The sequence below is a fragment of the Manis javanica genome, chromosome 3, assembly GCF_040802235.1.
Source record: "Manis javanica isolate MJ-LG chromosome 3, MJ_LKY, whole genome shotgun sequence".
NCBI lineage: Eukaryota > Metazoa > Chordata > Mammalia > Pholidota > Manidae > Manis > Manis javanica.
Genome location: NC_133158.1, coordinates 172,295,262 through 172,313,377, shown reverse-complemented (window position 1 = coordinate 172,313,377; position 18,116 = coordinate 172,295,262). Strand labels below are relative to the sequence as shown.

The following is an 18,116-nucleotide window of genomic DNA, read 5'->3' as shown; positions in this document are numbered from 1 at the left end:
AGTTTAACTTCTTCTTTACCAATCTGGATTCCTTGTATTTCTTTGTTTTGTCTGATTGCCGTGGCTAGGACCAGAGGTCCCCTCTTTTTAATAGAACATTCCTCACTTTGGGTTTGTCTGATGGTTCACTGTCTTTCAGTTTGGGTTATGCATCCCTGGCTGGAGTATTACATAAGTGATGTCAAGTCTTCCTTAGGACACTGTCACATCAGGAGGCACACAGCATCCATATGTCCCCATTGGGGAAGTTAAATTTGATCATTTGGTCAAGGTGTTGCCCAATTTCTCTGCTATATAATTACTATTTTTCCCTTTGTATCTAATAAGGCATCTGTGTGGAGGCACTTTAGAACATGCAAATATCTTGCTCCTCAGCAAAATTCCCCACCCTCAGATTCAGCACCCACTAATGGCTCTTGCCTGAACCAGCCTCTCTGATGGCTGGACAGTGAACTTCCGCTGCAGCGCTCCCTCCACACTGCCTGCTGGCCTCTGGTATTCTCCTGTAAGCAGAGCTTGCCCCTCTCGTTTGTTTATTTACTTACCTACTTTCTTCCTTATTATCAATATGGAGTTGTGGATTCCTGTTTTTCAATATGCATCTTCACTTTGATCAGTGGTTCACATTGACTCCTATGACTGTATTACCTATTCAACAATAATAAGGTTAACTTTAAAAAACAACCTTGAGTCCTATTGTGCAGTGACATACACAATGACCCTCATGGAGTCATATTTTTCTATAACTCTTGAAGCTAAGACCACTTAATTTTCTCCTGTGGATCTAATTCTGCCCTAGACTCTGGCATAACTAGGACTCCAAGATCTACAACCTAATATTTCAAATAAGAAATATTCACACTAACCTCAGAGCCTAGATGGCAGGGGCCCTAGCACACACACACACCCTCAACTGACAAGACCTCAAAGCTTGTCCTCCTCACTTCCTAAAACCTACTTGAGTTAATGATGAGGTGCCCCTAGGGTCTCATTTGTTGCCATCAAGGTTGTGGCATTCTTCCCTTCCAAACCCTTCCATGGTATCCTTGGCCTGTATGGCTGCCCAAGGCTGCCCCTCATCACTGCCATGACTGCAGATGGTCCCTGTGAATGTACTGCCCAGGAAGGCCAGGATGCTATTTCCAAGGGTTCCCAAATCTGCAAGATCTTTGATGTGAATATGCCTGGTCTCATGTGGATAGGCCTGAGGCTCAAACAGATCCATCCATCTTGCTAGAATTGGTCTAATTATGCCATGAGACCCCAGGGATCTAGACAACAGTTACTGTATTAACAGCAATAATTCCCGCTTGAGGCCTCACTCTGATGCTGATGCCAAAGACCTCTGATGCTGGTCTCTGCCCCACATCCCACTTCTCCAGGACTGGACTTCCCCTTCTGCATGTCAAGTCTGCCTGAGACTGGACTCATTCCTACTTTTTTCTAGCCTGACCAATGTTTCAAAACTTTCTGTTTAAGACAATTTTTTTCGACACTGAGACCAACATGAGGAAATGTGAAAACCTTAGTTTCAAATTGTATCTTCATATTCCGGGAATAAACATTTGTTAAGCACTTGCTATATGTCCTCTCAATCATTACCTACTTGGTAGAGAGCTATTAAACATGCACACAAACAGTTGGCCAATAAATTTGTGGGGGGAAAATGCCCAACTCATAATAATACAAAATTTGAATCAAAACAATATGATACTACTATCCTCCTTTTAGAAAGACCAAAATTTTTAAAGTTAATAACATCCAATTTTGACCAGGTATATGAAAATGTTCCTTATACAACATTGTGGAAATGTAAATAAATGCAACCATATTAGAAGGCAATCTGGCAATATTTACCAAAATATAAAATTTATATAATTTTCACATATACAAAATATAACATTCACATATAACCCAGAAATCCATCACTTCTAAAAATCCATTGTACAGAAATACCAATACCAGTGCATTAAAGTATATATATATTGAAGCTTCCTGTAGCATTGTGGTAGTTTTAAAAATTAGAAGCAAACTGGATGCCCATTGACAAACTGGAAATACGTAAAGTACAAGACCATAATGCAGTGGAATACTTTCCAGTGGTTAGAAAAATAATATAGGTATAGAAAGATGTTCACATCATTTTGCTTAATGGAAAAAGAATAAGTCCATGTACCTTTATGGCCCTAGTTTTGTAGATGAAGTCAATAAAACCAAAAACAGTTCTTTGAAAAATTTGATAAAAGTAATAAACCTCCAGCCAGTCTAACTAAGGGGAAAAAAAGATAGAGGATTCAAATTACTAATACCATAAATAAAAAAGGAGACATCACTATAAACTCCATCAACATTAAAAGAATATTATGAACAACTCTGTGCCCATAAATTTGAAAACCTAAATGAAATAAACCAATCTCTTCAAATACACTCTCTGTTAAAACTCACATAAGAAGAAACTGACAATGTGAACAGGTCTATATCCATTAAAGAATTAAATCAATAAATAATAGTCTTCCAGAACAGAAAGCACCAGACCCAGTAAGGTTCACTGGTGGACACTAACAAATGTTTAATGAAGAAATTATATAAATGCTCTATAATCTGTTTCAGAAGATAGAAACAGAGAGAACACTTTCTAACTCAGCATTACCCTAATACTGGGCAAAAGCATTAAGAGAAAGAAAACTCTAGACCAATATCTTTCATGAACATATATGCAAAAATCCTCAGCAAAATATTAGCAAATTGAATCCAACAATATATAAAAAGAATTATACACAACAACCCAGTGGGATTTACCCCAGGTATGCAAGCCTGTTCAACATTCAAAAATCAATTAATATAATCTGTCACATCAATAAGTTAAAGTAAAATAAAATGATTATATCAATAGATACAGAAAAAGCATTTGAGTGGCATTGCATTTTTCGTCATTCATGGGCAGATGACCATTTATGAAAGATACTGGGAGTCAGAGGAAATCACCACCATCCAACTGAAGAGTTATTGGGGTGTATAACTAACCAGAATCAAAGGGAGGCTTTAGGAAAGAGGGAACCAGCAGACAGAACCTCAGCATGATCTTATGTTAAACCTGGAAATCTTTGGGCCTTTGAGCCCATGTTTCTTGAACATTTTTAAATAGAAATAAATTTTGGTTTTAAGAAAAAGCATTTGACAAAATCCAACAACCATTCATGATTTTAAAAAAAACTCTCAGTAAACTAGGAATAGAGGGAAATATCCTTAAGTTAATAAAGAATATCTACAGAAAGCTTACGCTAGCATCATAATGGGGAGAAACTAGAAACTTTCCTGCTAAGACCAGAGACAAAGCAAGGATGCCCCTCGCATCACTGCTTTTTAACATTGTACTAGAAGTTCCAGCTAATACAGTAAGACAAGAAAAACAAATAAATATATACAGATTGGGAAGGAAAAAATGAATATGACATGTTTGTCTTTGTTACAGATGACATGATCGTCTATGCAGAAAATCTGAAAAAGCTGACCAAAAATCTCAGAACAAATAACTAATACACAAGGTTGCAGGATATTAGTATACAAAAATAGATTGTTTTTCTATATACCAGCAGTGAATAAGTGAAATTTGAAATTAAAAACACATTATCATTTATTGTGATATTTATCTCCCAAAATAGTAGCCCCTAATACTAGCCCCCAAACTGAAATATTTAGGCATAAATCTAAGAAAAAATGTATATGATCTATACACAGAAAACTACAAAATTCTGAGGTAAGAAATCAAAGAACTAAATAAATGGAGAGATATTCTATGTTCATGGATAGGAAGGCTCAACATAGATGTCAGTTCTTCCTAACTTGATCTATAGATTCAATGCAATTCAAGTCAAAATCTCAAGGAGTTATTTTGTGGATATTGACAGACTAATTACAAAGTTTATATGGAAAGGCAAAAGACCTTAATCAGTCAACGCAGCAGTGAACAAGAAGAATAAAATCAGGGACCTGGCACTACCCAAATTTAAGACTTACTGTTAAGCTACAGTAATCCAGGCAGCATGATATTGGTGCAAGAATAGACAAATTGATTGATGAAACAGAATAGAGAACCCATAAATAAATCCACACTAATATAGTCAACTGACCTTAGACAGAGGAGCAAAAGCAATTCAATGGATAAAGGATAATCTTTTCAAGAAATGGTGATGGAGCAATTGTACATCCATTTGAAAAAAAAAAAGAATCATTACACAGATATTACACTTTTCACAACAATTAACTCAAAATGAATCTTAGACCTAAGAATAAAATGACAAGTTATAAAACTTTAGAACAAAATGGGGGAAAATCTAGATGACTTTCAGTCTGGCAATTGTTGTTTTTAGATACAACACCAAAAGCACAATCCATGAAAGAAAAATTAATGTTGGACTTTATTAAAATTAAAATTTTCTGCTCTGTGTAAAATACTGTTAAGAGAATGAATAAACTACAGGGAGAAAATATTTGCAAAGCATATGTCTGATTAAGGACTTGTATCCATAATAAATATAGAACTCTTAGAACTCAATAATAAAAAAGCAAACAACCCATTTTAAAATGTGGGCAAAAAATATGAACAGATACCTCACCATAGATGATATAGAAATGGCAGGTGAGCACATGAAAAGGTGTTCAACATCATATGTTATTAAGGAACTGCAAATTGAAACAATAAAGAGATACCATTATACACCCATTAAAAAGGTGTAAAAATATTTTTTTAGGGATACACAGCAACACAAATGCTCATTCATTCATCATGGGAATGCAAAATGGTCCAGCCACATTAGAATATGGCTTGACAGTGTATTACAAAGCTAAACAAAGTCTTATCATATAATCCATCAATCACACCCCTAGTATTTACCCAACTGAGCTGAAAACTTATGTCTACACAAAAACCTGCACGTGAATATATAGAGTATAAAAATGTATACACTAATTTGTAGATATACATTATACAATATATATGCAATATACATCATACATTTGTGTAGTGTATAAAGTATTTTTCATGTTTTCAAGAAATGGAAGTAACCAAGATGTCCTTCAATAAGCAGAGGGTTTTTAAAATTTCTAATATATCCATACAATGGAATTCAATAAATGCAGGAAAAGCATTTATCAAAATCCAATACCCTTTCATGATTTAAACAAAAAACACCCAACAAACTAGGAATAGAGGGGATCTTCTTTAATCTAATAAAAGATAAGCAATAAAAACCCACAGCTAGCATCATACTTAGTGATGAAAGACTATAATATTTCCCCTTAAGATCAGGAACAAGACAAGGATGTCCACTCTCACAGCTCCTACTCCACATTGTATTGGAGATTTCAGCCAGGGCAATTAGGCAAGAAAAAAAAGGCACCCAGATTGGAAAGGAAGAAGTAAAATTATCTCTGTATGCAGATAACATGATTTTATGTATAGTAGATCCTAAAATTAGCCACACACACACAAAAACAACTGGAGCTAAGAAATGAGTTCGGAAAAGGTGCAGAATACAAGATCAAGATATAAAAACCAGTTGTATTTTTATATGCTATCAATGAACAATCCGAAAATGATTAAGAAAGCAATTCCATTTATAATAGCATAAAATAAAAAAACTTAGAAATAAATTAAGCAAGAAAGTGTGAAATCTGTATACTGAAAACCACAAAAGACTGTGGAAAAAATTAAAGAAAACTTAAATAAATGGAAAGACATCTAGTGTTCATGGATTGTAAGACACAATATTGCCAAGATGTCAGTACTCCCCAAATTGACCTACAGGTGCAGTGTAATCCCTATTAAAATTCCTTTTTAATTCCTTGATAGTATTCTTTGACACACAAAGGTTTTATAGCTTGGGCTCTTACAGTTGGACTTCAATCAGTTTTTGAGTTAATTTTGGTATTTCACATGAGGTAAGAATCCAAATTCATTCTTCTGTATGTAGCTATCTAGTTGTCTCTGCACCATTTGCTAAAAAGGCTATTCTTTCCCTGCTGAGTCATCTTGGCACCCTTGCCAAAAAACACTCTAAGCTATATTCCATTTACAGTTGATTCTTGAATAACACAGGGGTTAAGGGCACTGACCCCTCACACAGTAAAAAATCCATGTGTAATTTTGACTCCTCCAAAACTTGATTACTAATAACCTACTGTTGACCAGAAGCCTTAGCAAAAACATTAAGTCAGTTAACCCATAGTTTATATGTTACATGTATTATATACTGTATTCCTACAATAAAGTAAGTTAGAGAAAAGAGTTTTTTCAAATTGTTGCAACTCTCAAAAAAATTGCCAATATATTTTACTGAAAAAAAATCTGCATATAAGTGGACCTATGCAGTTCAAACCTGTGCTGTTCAAGGTCAACTGTATCTATATTTACAATCTTAAACAGAAGAAAGAACTAGTTGGAGGACTCATACTTCCTGATTTCAAAACTTACTACAAAGGTATAGTAATCAAAACAATGTGGTCCTGGCCAAAGAATAGATGTAGAAACCATTGGAATATAATTTAGAGTTCAGAGTTAAAACTAAAAAAACCCCTTAGATAGAAACACAAGTAAAGATTTTTGTGGTTAGGCAATGTTTTCTTAACTATGACACCAAAATCACACACAAAAAAATTTTATAAATTTGTCTTCACCAAAATTAAAAACTTTTGTAAGTAAAAGGACACAATCAAGAAATTAGAAAGGAACCCACAGAATGGGAAGTTATTTGCAAGTCATGTATCTGATAAGAGTATCCAGATATGTAAATAATTCTTACAATTTAATAATAAAAGGCCAGATAACCCAAATTTTTAAAAGGCAAGGTTCCGAATAGATACCTCTTAAAGAAATATCCAAGCACATGAAAAGATACCACATTGTTATTCATTAAGGAAGTATAAATTGAAATCATAACAAGTTATTGTTTCATAGCCTAAAAGTTTTGACTCCTTTTTTTATAAAAAGGAAACAAGTGTTGGTAAAGGTGTGGAGAAATTAGAACCCTTGTATTCTTCATGAGAAAGTAAAATGACGCAGCTCTGTGGAAAACAGTTAGGCAGGTCCTCAAAAGGTTAAGCATACAGAGTTACCGTACAACCCAGCAAGCAATTCCAATACTGGGTATGTACCCTAGAGAATTAAAATTATATGTCCACACAAAAGCTGGTACATGAATGTTCAGAGCAATATTATTCATAAAAATAGCCAAAAAGTGGAAACAAACCGAAATGTTCTTCAACTGATGAGTGGAGAAATAAAATGTATTTTTTCCATATAATGGAACCATGAAATGGAATGAAGCACTGATGCATGCTACAACATGGATGAACCTTCCTTCCAAACATTATGCCACGTGAAAGATGCCATTCACAAAAGGTCACATAGGTATGATTCCACTTATATGAAATTTCCAGAATAGGCAAAACCATAGAGACAGAAGTAGATTAGTGGTTGCCAAGGGATAGAGGGAAGTGGACGGTAGGATCAACTGCTAACTAGTATGGGATTTCTTTTGGGGGTGATAGAAATGTTCTGGAATTAGTAATAATGATAGCTGTAAATATTGTGAATATGATAAAAGCTACTGAATTCTATAATTTAAAATGGTAAGTTTAATGTGACATGAATTTTATCTCAATTTAATATAATAAGAATAAATCATACATAATGGGTACTCATATAATTTTTGGTAAAATAGAATTACAACGTTAAAAAATGTATCCTGAATCTATCGTTGGTGGAACCAGGGGCTCCAATGACTTCTATGGAGACAGGCCTGGCCAGCTCTTCTCTGCGTGACCAGTGGTATAGCCATGTTCTGACATGAGGTCGTGGGCGGGAGTAGAGCAGTTGGAGGTGGATGAAGCCCCGAAGACAGATGGTGGGAAGAGGAGGGAGTGGTGCCTTGTGTCTCCCTCTGGCTACCTCTCCCTCTGAGACTCAGTACAATTGTCTTCCCCCACCCTCCTCCAGTCTTCTGGGCAGGGCCAGTGTTTCACTTTCTTTGAGCACAATGTGAAACAAAGAAGCACCATTTCTGCCTCAAGACGCGTGTAAAGAGGTACAGATATTGGTGAGTTCCTTTACAAACATTTCAAGTTTACGTTTTCCTCTAATTTTAATAGCCTATACTAGGAGTTTCTTAAACTCCAAGTGAGCATCAGAACTCCCTGGAGAAGTATAAATACACAGAATCCTGAGCCCTCCCTCCAGAGGTTCTGATTCCATAGGTCTGGGGATTCCCAAAAATTTGCATTGCTCAAAGGCTGGTCTGTGGACCATACTTTGAGTAGAACTGTCATATACAATGTTTTTCTCTTCCTTATGCTGAAGAAAGTAGAGGGGTTTATTTGGTTACAAGTCCTTATGCAAGGTGGTGTTATTATTAGTGGTTCGATCATTTAGATCTGCATTTCTTAATCCAGATCATATTGTGGACCAGAAAGCTAAATTTACTCAGAGTTGAAGTGGGCAGATGGAGATGCCAAGGAGTACAATGACAGGCCCAGGACACCAAACTCCTAGATTCTAACTTGGAAAGGTTTGGGGATTGGGAACATTCTCCTTTGTATTCTCAAGGTGTTCCAGATCCAGGCCAAAAGTACTCTGACATTTTGAGAAAATGAATGAATAACCAACAGAAAAGTGAAATATTTTTTTTAGTTGCCCAATATTCCTTTTATTTCTAATTTGCTGAGGGTTTATATCATAAATAGGTATTGAGTTTTGTCAAATATCTTTCTGCATTTATCAAAAAGTATCATGTAGTTTTTGTCTTTATTCTGTTAATATGGTGACTTAAGTTGACTGATTTTTCAAATATAATTCAACCTCATGTTTCTGCGGTAAACACCACCTGATCATGATATATTACCCTTTTTAAATATGTTGCTGGATTTGATTTGCTGACATTTGGTTAAGGATTTTGATCTACATTTCATGTTTATCCATGAGGGATATTGGTCTGTAGTTTTCTTTTATTGTAATGTTTTTGTCTGGTTGTTGTATCAGGGTTATGCTGGTCTCATAAAACTATTTGAGAAATATTCCACCATGTATTTCGAATAGTTCGTATAAGACTGGTGTTATTTCTAAAATGTTTGACAGAATGAACTAGAAAATCATCTAGTTCTGAAGTTTTCTTTATGGAGGTTTTTAGAATTTAAATTACTGTAATACATGTAGTACTTTTCAGATTTGCCATATCATTTCATGTCAGTTTTAGTTTTGGTAAGTTGAATTTTTAAAGAAATTTTCCAATTTCACTTAAGTTGAATTTGTTAACAAAAAATTGATCATAATATTTCTTTGTTACTCTTTTAAAGTCTGTTGAGTCTGTAGTAATAACCATTATTTCACACTTGATAGTCACAATTATGTTCTTCCTCTCTTTGCTCTCAACCTAGCTAGAGTTTTATTACATTAAAAAAATTGTCTCCAAAATAGTGACTCTATAGCATCTTACTATGCTGATGGACGGTGACTGTAATGGGCTATGTGGGGTGGGGGGGACTTGATAATAGGAGGAATGCAGTAACCACAATGTTGCTCATGTGAAACCTGAGCATAAGATTGTATATCAATGATACCTTAAAAATAAACTGTCTCAAACAACCAGTTTGGGTTTTGTACATTTTCTCTCTTTTTTATGTCCTATTTATTTCCTTCCATTTACTTTGGGTTTACTTAGCTTTTCTTTTTCTAGCTTTTGAGTCACTGATTCTAGACCTTTCTTCTTTCTCGTATAAGCATGTATATAAATTTCTCTCTAAGCATTGCTTTAGTTGCATGTCATGAATTTGGGTATGTGCTATTTTCATTATTATTCAGCTCCAAATATTTTACAATTTGCCTTTGATTTATTTTTTGATTCAGATTCTTTAGGAGTATGTTTTAATTCCAAATTATTGGGGGTATTTCTAGATATCTTATTGTTACTGATTTTTAATTCCTTTGGTGTCTTTCATATAATTTATCTTTTTCTGCTGAGATCTCTTATCTTTCTATTCATCATGAACATATTTTTCTTTATTCCCTTGAGCATTGTTGTAACAGTTGTATTTTCATCTTTATTTGCAAATTTTAACATCTGGAGTATGTCAGGATACATTTCTTTATTGTTTTTTCTTTTGGGTATGGGCTGTGTTTTCCTACTTCTTTGTATGCTGAGTAATTTTGTATTGTATCCTGCTCATTGTGAATGTTATGTTGTGGAGACTGGATTCTTTTTCATTCTTCTGAAAAGTATTGATTTTTTTGTACACTTTTTGTTCTAGCAGATAATTAACTTGGTTGGCTCAAAGTCTAAATTCTCTCTCCCCTGAAGTGGACAACCCCTCAAATTTCAGTTCAGTTCCTTTGTATTTCATGGTGCATTCATGGCTCAGAGGTCAGCCTGCCATGTGGGCTGAGTGTTTGCACAGAATTTGGGACGCTCACTGTTTCCTGTCTGTGTTTTTCCCCCCTCACTCTCCAATAGTGATAGTTGTTCTAAACTCTGTCCTCTGGTTTTTCAAGACCAAAAACTTAAAATTTTTCTACTAGAATTTTAGTTCCCCTTCTGACCAGGTCTTATCCTGAGTCCAAAGCCATAAAAATGGAAATCTCTCCCAGTGCCATTTGGCTATTCTCTTTTTTCAAATCCCTAATCACTTCCAGTATTCTCCCTTTTTTGGTAGCTCATCAGTGCACTCAGGAAGTTTTTTGGGTTTGGTTTGGTTCCAGGACTTACAGTTCCTTTTATCTACTGAGGGGTTGGTCACATCTGAACTTATTCAGCCATCACTGAAAAGTGAAACCCAGTTATGTTATCTTCTGTATAATAATAATTCAGCATTTGATAACCTCACAGAACATGAACTAAAAAGTCCTCTTACTAGCCCATCTAGGCTTCATTATTCAAGACTACAGAGCACGAAAAGACTGGGTAAGGTGGGAGAAGTGGTAGTTAACTAAATTGGCCACTGGCGCCCTGCCGCCCACGCCGGCCTGAGGGCTTCCTCCACTCCGGAGAGCTTCAGTGGGAAAATGCAAACTCCACTGCGGGTAGAGATGTGATCATTCTGCCCTGGAGATGCAGGTAACACAAGTCATCATCCAAGGAAGCTGAATCATCTGTGTGTTGCTTTGTTTGTGAGAGATGTTAAAACACCGAGCACCTGTAAAACAAGGAGTTTTAATAATGAATTTATTATTAAAGTATGTATTTAATAATTCTAATTATTTATTTATTTTTATATAAACATGTGTTTATTATTTATATTTTAATTGTTTTATTAATATGAATATGAATAATATATTTGATATATAATAAATATATGATATATATTTAGTATATGCATATATAAAATATATTTATTTTGTTATTTATTATAAAAACATATACAAACATTTATTTATATATTTTATTTACTTTTTATTTATAATAATAATAATTTATTTAATAACAAATAAAAGGCGGAAAAGATGTCTTCTTTCTCAAGAGAAGCCATTTAATTTTGAGAAATTGCCAACCATGGAGCTGGGGTGCTGATGTTAAAAAGATGGGTCAATCTATGCTGGTCAAAGGTTGGGGAAAGATCAGAGTTACACAGCACACTTGGGGATTACCTGTATGACATGAAGGAAGGGTGCTTAGAAGGCCCCTGTCCTCAAATATCCCCCCTTCCAATTTGTCACACTACAGGCAATCTCAGGCCTTTGTCTAATTCTGATTTCTTTCTAAACTGCAAGCTTGTTGCTCATATTTATACCCTAGAATCCAGCATCTGCCATAGTGTTTAGCATATGTCAGTGATCATTAAGGGCTTCTGTATTGAGTCAGATAAGCTCCTCTTTAAAATGTAAATACCCATTTTCTAAATGTCAAAAAATTGAAAGACCATAGACATAATTAAAAAGTTAAAAAGCACAACAGGTTCCAGATATTAACCCAAGCATATATGGTCAATTAATAATACGATAAAGGAGCCATGGATATACAATGGGGAAATGATAGCCTCTTCAACAGCTGGTGTTGGCAAAACTGGACAGCTACATGTAAGAGAATGAAACTAGATCACTGTTTAACCCCATACACAAAAGTAAATTCAAAATGGACCAAAGACCTGAATGTAAGTCATGAAACCATAAAACTCTTAGAAAAAAACATAGCAGAAATCTCTTGGACCTAAATATGAGCAACTTCTTCATGAACATATCTCCCAGGTAAGTGAAACGAAAGCAAAAGTGAACAAGTGGGACTATATCAAACCAAAAAGCTTCTGTACAGCAAAGGACACCATCAGTAGAACAAAAAGACGTCCTACAGTATGGGAGAATATATTCATAAATGACATCCAAAATATATAAAGAGCTCACATGCCTCAACAAACAAAAAGCAAATAATCCAATAAAAAATGGGCACAGAATCTGAAAAGACACTTCTCCAAAGAAGAAATTCAGATGGCCAACAGACACATGAAAAGATGCTCCACATCACTAATCATCAGGGAAATGCAAATTAAAACCACAATGAGATATCACTCACACCAGTTAGGATGGCCAACATCCAAAAGACAAACAACAACAAATATTGGTGAGGATGTGGAGAAAGGGGAAACCCTCCTACACTGCTGGTGGGAATGTAAATTAGTTCAACCATTGTGGAAAGCAGTATGGAGGTTCCTCAAAAAACTCAAAATAGAAATACCATTTGACCCAAGAATTCCACTCTCAGGAATTTACCCTAAGAATACAGCAGCCCAGTTTGAAAAAGACATATGCACCCCTATGTTTATCACAGCACTATTTACAATAGCCAAGAAATGGAAGCGACGTAAGTGTCCATCAGTAGATGAATGGATGAAGAAGACGTGGTACATATTCACAATGGAATATTATTCAGCCATAAGAAGGGAACAAATCCTACCACTTGCAACAACATGGATGGAGCTAGAAGGTATTATGTTCAGTGAAATAAGCCAGGCAGGGAAAGACAAGTATCAAATGATTTCACTTATCTGTGGAGTATAACAACAAAGAAAACACTGAAGGAACAAAACAGCAGCAGAATCACAGAACCCAAGAATGGACTAACAGTTACCAAGGGAAAAGGGACTGGGGAGGATGGGTCAGAAGGGAGGGAGAAGGGGGAAAATGGGGCTTTACAATTAGCACATATAATGTAAGGGGCTGGAGACATGGAGGAGGCAGTATATACCGAGAAGACAAATAATGATTCTATAGCATCTTACTACACTGAGGGACAGCAACTGTAATGGGGTATGTGGGGGGGACTTGATAATAGGGGGAGTCTAGTGACCATAATGTTGTTCAAGTAATTGTACATTAATGATATTAAAAATAAGAAGAAGAAGAAACAGAGGTGAGCAGTAAACATTCCTTTTCTAGGAATCCAAAGAATACAAAACAACTCCATCTCATGTAATGTTTTCAAGTATCTAAGTATCTTCGCTTTGGTGTTTGGAGACACAAATTGATTGAGCTATATAAAATAGGATAAATTTTGAAACACCCCTCCTGCCCCACCTCATTATTTCTCCTGTCCAGATCTAGGTAAGTGAGAACTCAGGCTACTTGTCCAGTTCTCCTCCTCAAAATACAAAGTGATAGAGCCTGAGTTCCTGTCTTGCTGTTTGTTAGCTTTATAACATTGAGAAGGTCATTGTACCAGCCTGAACCTCAAGTTTCCTCTTCGGTAAGATGGAGCTGGTGGTGCCTTACAGAGAACTGCAGGATCAAAGGAGCAGGTGAGCACACTGTAGCACAGTGTCTGGCACGCAGCAGTGATGAGAGCTCTCTTACCCAGTTCAGGCAGCTGCTCCACCCAAGTCTCTCATCCTCCTTTCTTCAGGCCCAGCAGCTTCATTTACCGGTCAATGAAAATTCCAGCTCTTCACACACTTTCTCTCCCTTTTCTCTCCTTGGCCTTTTAGTCTTACTATTTCTAAAACCTCACAAGCACAGAATCAATTTGAATCAACATATTTTCTTAGCTACTCCCTTCCTATTAGACACAGGTTATTAACACTTGCTTCTGTCTGTAAAATGTTCTGTAAACCAAACTTCCAAATGATGAAACATCTTGCTCTAGGAGTTAATCCTGAGGGTTAGTGAGGATTCCATCTCCCAGAGTCTCAACCATTCATTGTAGTCTCGAGATTATTTCATACTTGGGTTTACATAAGAGATGTCTTCTCCATTAGTGTCCTCTTTTATGGCCTATGTCAGTAGTCAGCAAGTTTCCTGAAACAATCCTGGTGTCAGGATTTCTGCACTTTATGGAAGGGAAGGTGGAAGAGGAAGAAGAAAGAAAGGAAGGGAAGGAGGCAGGCAGGCAGAGCAAATGCTCACAAGATATGTGTTGAATAATTGAAGGAATGACTCTGGGATCATTAGCCCTATTTTATAGATCAGGACCTAAGGTTCAGAAAAGTTAAATAGTTTGCCCAGAAACACAGTAATGGGTTGACCTCAAGTCTTTGAATCCAGTTCCACTACTCTTTCTCCTACACTTACTGGGAAACTGGTCTAGCTTAGTGCTATTCAAATACCAGTTTTCAAGGATAAAAGGGGCTTATGGCATAATGTAAACTAATTCACTGCTTCCTTCATCAAAGTCTTGCTAAGAAAACACGCTAACCAGACTAAACAGTGTGCTTAGTGACTTCACATTCTGGCATAAGTTCCTAATGTCTTCAGAAATAGTTCACCAACTGGTAGCTGATCCATGGGCCACACTTTTTAGTAATGTGGGTCTGTTGATCTCTAGCCTAACCACATGGCTTTAAACTCCATGTCTCATCATTTCAGATGCTCTCAACATCTAGATGGAGCCCTCAGGCTTCCCAGAGTCCACCACCTATTTTGATTATGATCCTCAGAGCTTCCTGTGTGAGAAAGAGACCTTCACCTTTGCCACCTTCAGCACCACCATCCTGTACTGCCTGGTGTTCCTCCTCAGCCTGGTGGGCAACAGCCTGGTGTTGTGGGTCCTGGTGAAGTATGAGAGTCTGGAGTCCCTCACTAACGTGTTCATCCTCAATCTGTGCCTCTCAGACCTGGTCTTCTCCTGCTTGTTGCCCATGTGGATCCTGGCATACCACTGGGGCTGGGTGCTGGGAGACTTCCTCTGCAAGCTCCTCAACCTGCTCTTCTCCACTAGCCTCTACAGCAGCATCCTCTTCCTGACCATCATGACCATCCACCGCTACCTGTCTGTGGTGAGGCCCCTCTCATCCTTGCGCATCCACCCCCTCCAGTGCCGCGTGCTGGTCACCATGGCTGTGTGGGCAGCCAGCATCCTGTCCTCCATCCCCGATGCTATCTTCCACAAGGTGTTTCCTTCAGGCTGTGATTATTCAGAACGCCGGTGGTTCCTAGCCTCAGTCTACCAGCACAATGCCTTCTTCCTGCTCTCCGTGGGGATTATCCTGTTCTGCTACGTGGAAATTCTCAGGACCCTGTTCCGCTCGCGGTCCAGACGGCGCCACCGGACAGTCAGGCTCATCTTCACCATTGTGGTAGCATACTTCCTCAGCTGGGCCCCCTACAACCTGATCCTGTTCCTGCAGACACTGCTGAAACTTGGAGTCATCCAGAACTGCCAGGTCAGCCAGCAACTGGACTATGCCTTGCTCATCTGCCGTAAGGTTGCCTTCTCCCATTGCTGCTTCAACCCTGTGCTCTATGTCTTTGTCGGGGTCAAGTTCCGCAGACACCTCAAAGGTCTGCTCCGGCACGTCTGGTTCTGCAGGCAACAGGCACCCAGCCCTCCCCCGTTCCCTCACCCTCCGGGTGTCTTCACATATGAGGGCGCCTCCTTCTACTGAAAGGGGATTTGGTGGTGTGCGTGGAGGTGGACAGAATTGCCGGAGGGGAGCAAGGAGAAGCAGAGCAGGAAGGAGCGTGGCAGAGGCGTGACCTGGTGGAATGCTGCAGCTGCAGGGGCAGCATGAAAGAAACACCTCGCACCAGTGTGCCCCCTGCCTCTGCAAAAGAGTGACTCCCCACCTGGAAACTGTATCCACCTAGAAAATGGTTTTTTGGATTGGGTTCATCCTTCATTCCTCCATTTATTCATTATTTTAGAATGGATTTATTATTGCTTGGTTCAGAAGGCTCTCAGACATGAAAGAATTCTCAGAAAGAAGCAACCTTCAAGACTTTATGAGGATCTGAAATTCAATGTGTATGATAATCATGCAGATGCAGGCTGCTGGCAGATGCTTTCTCCCCCCACTGACTGTAGGGTTGTCCTGGGTGGTTTTGGCTCTGTATTCCTCAGTGACTGATGAATGAGACTGGATCGAAGGCAGGACAAAAGTAATCACATCCTCAAATAAGCCTAGTCAGAAAGAAATGTGGAAACTAAAAACCCACAACTGGACTGGAGATGTGTTTTGCATTGCAGTTCCAGTTTCTAAAACATGAACTAGCAGTTGCATATTTAGTCCATAAATCTCTTACTGATGAAAAAATGATTGCAATTAAGTGCCACTTTCTGCTTAAAGCACTTATTTGGAAAATAAAATGATGATGAGGTATGGTTGCTCCCCTCCAGGTGCCAACAGTCCAGCTGTGAAAGTGCAAATAAGTAATCACCTACCTGGGCAAAGGCGTCCAGAGTGAAGATTCTTCATGAATAACAGCTGAAGAACATCTCGTCCTATCCAGGTGGACATTGAACTGACACTTCAGATTCACCCCTTTCCACGCCAAGTGGTCTCTCCCTGCTTAGTTGATGGCACCAGCTTCCCCAGTCACTCATGCTCCAAACCTGAGTGATCTTAGAGCCACATTACTTTCCCCCAACTCCTATGGCCAAGTCCTACTGACTGACATTCCCACTTGTTCTCGCCTTTGCAGACCCATGGTTCCATCCCCAGTCAGCCTCACTTCCTCAGCATCTCTCTGCTGTGCATCTCTTTCCCCACTAGCAGTCCTCTGCATTGACATCAGGGTGCTCCAAAACCTGTAGTGGCTTCTCAGCACTTTCAAATAAGGCCCAAACACCTTAGCAGTCTTTCCGGGCCCCTACAGTCTGACACCAACTACCTTTTCCATTCTTATTCCACTCTAATCCTCCACCCCAAGCAGCTTGGGATCTAACCACTGGCCCATTTCCAGTCACCCTTCTCCCAGTCTCCTCTGGGCCTTTGTCATGCTGTCACCTGGGACACTTGTCATTCTACTCCTTAGCCTATAAGCCTCAGCTGAAAGGGCAGCTCCTTCAGGAAGCCCTCCCCAGTCAGTCTGCAAATCAGAAGAACATTTTCTGGGTTGCTGTGGCACTCTGCTTATCCTCTCGAAAGTGGTATTTGTCACTTGCCACCATGTATATGTCATAGTTACACACTTGCATGTCCTAGCTGCCTGCCCCACCAGACTGAAAGCTGCCTGAGGACAGGCCTCTGGTGTTGCACTCTTCCAAGCATGGCCTGGTGTGCTATCACAATGTACGAGTGGGAGCAAAGAATGACAGCTGTCATTTTTCTCCTAATAAATGACTTTTGGGGAGCTATGCCCATGGCACACAGTCTAGCTTTCTTGCCTCAGGCTGCTGCTTTACAAATATTAAACTTTCTTCCCTGTGAGACTCTCAAAGCATATTGTTTATCCTTCTTTGCGGCATTGGCTATACTCAGGCTTGCTTTTTAGTTAAGGGTACACATGCCTGCCTCTTACACTGTCCCGTAGCTTTATATCCAAGGACGTAGATAAAAACTACCCTCTAAACTTTCCCAAACCACACAGACCTGGTACCAATCTGTGAACCTCACTCAGCTTTGCAGTGGGTCTTTGGAAAAGCTCCCCAGGTGATCTTGATGTGCACCCCAGTTAGGAACATCTGGCTACAGCTCCTTGGAAATGGAATACCAGAGTCTTCCATAGTCCCTTGAGCAGGACTTTGTATACAGTAGGCATTCCACATATGTCCTTGTTGAAAAAGTAGCTACTAATACAGCCTCAGCTGGAGCCCAGAGGGCTCATAGGGCATTTTCCCTTTCAGTTCCTGCTGAAGTTTTGGTGATACAGCTGCCCTTGGGTAGCCAGACTTGGCTGGGGAGGAGTAGGGGTCTGGTTTAGGAAT

General features: G+C 38.4%; 1 protein-coding gene across 1 annotated transcript; it reads left to right on the top strand.

Moving 5' to 3' along the window:
• Positions 1-8,037: 8,037 nt before the first annotated feature.
• XCR1 (X-C motif chemokine receptor 1) lies at positions 8,038-17,618 on the top strand. The gene is made up of 2 exons (XM_017640616.3): positions 8,038-8,096; positions 14,837-17,618. Exon 2 carries the CDS (start codon positions 14,854-14,856, stop codon positions 15,853-15,855), a length of 1,002 nt encoding a protein of 333 aa, XP_017496105.2. The 5' UTR covers positions 8,038-8,096; positions 14,837-14,853; the 3' UTR covers positions 15,856-17,618.
• Positions 17,619-18,116: the final 498 nt, after the last annotated feature.

What these genes read in the sequence shown, in the direction of transcription:
- XCR1 (XM_017640616.3), top strand. Translation starts at nt 14,854, where the DNA reads ATGGAGCCCTCAGGCTTCCCAGAGTCCACCACCTATTTTGATTATGAT.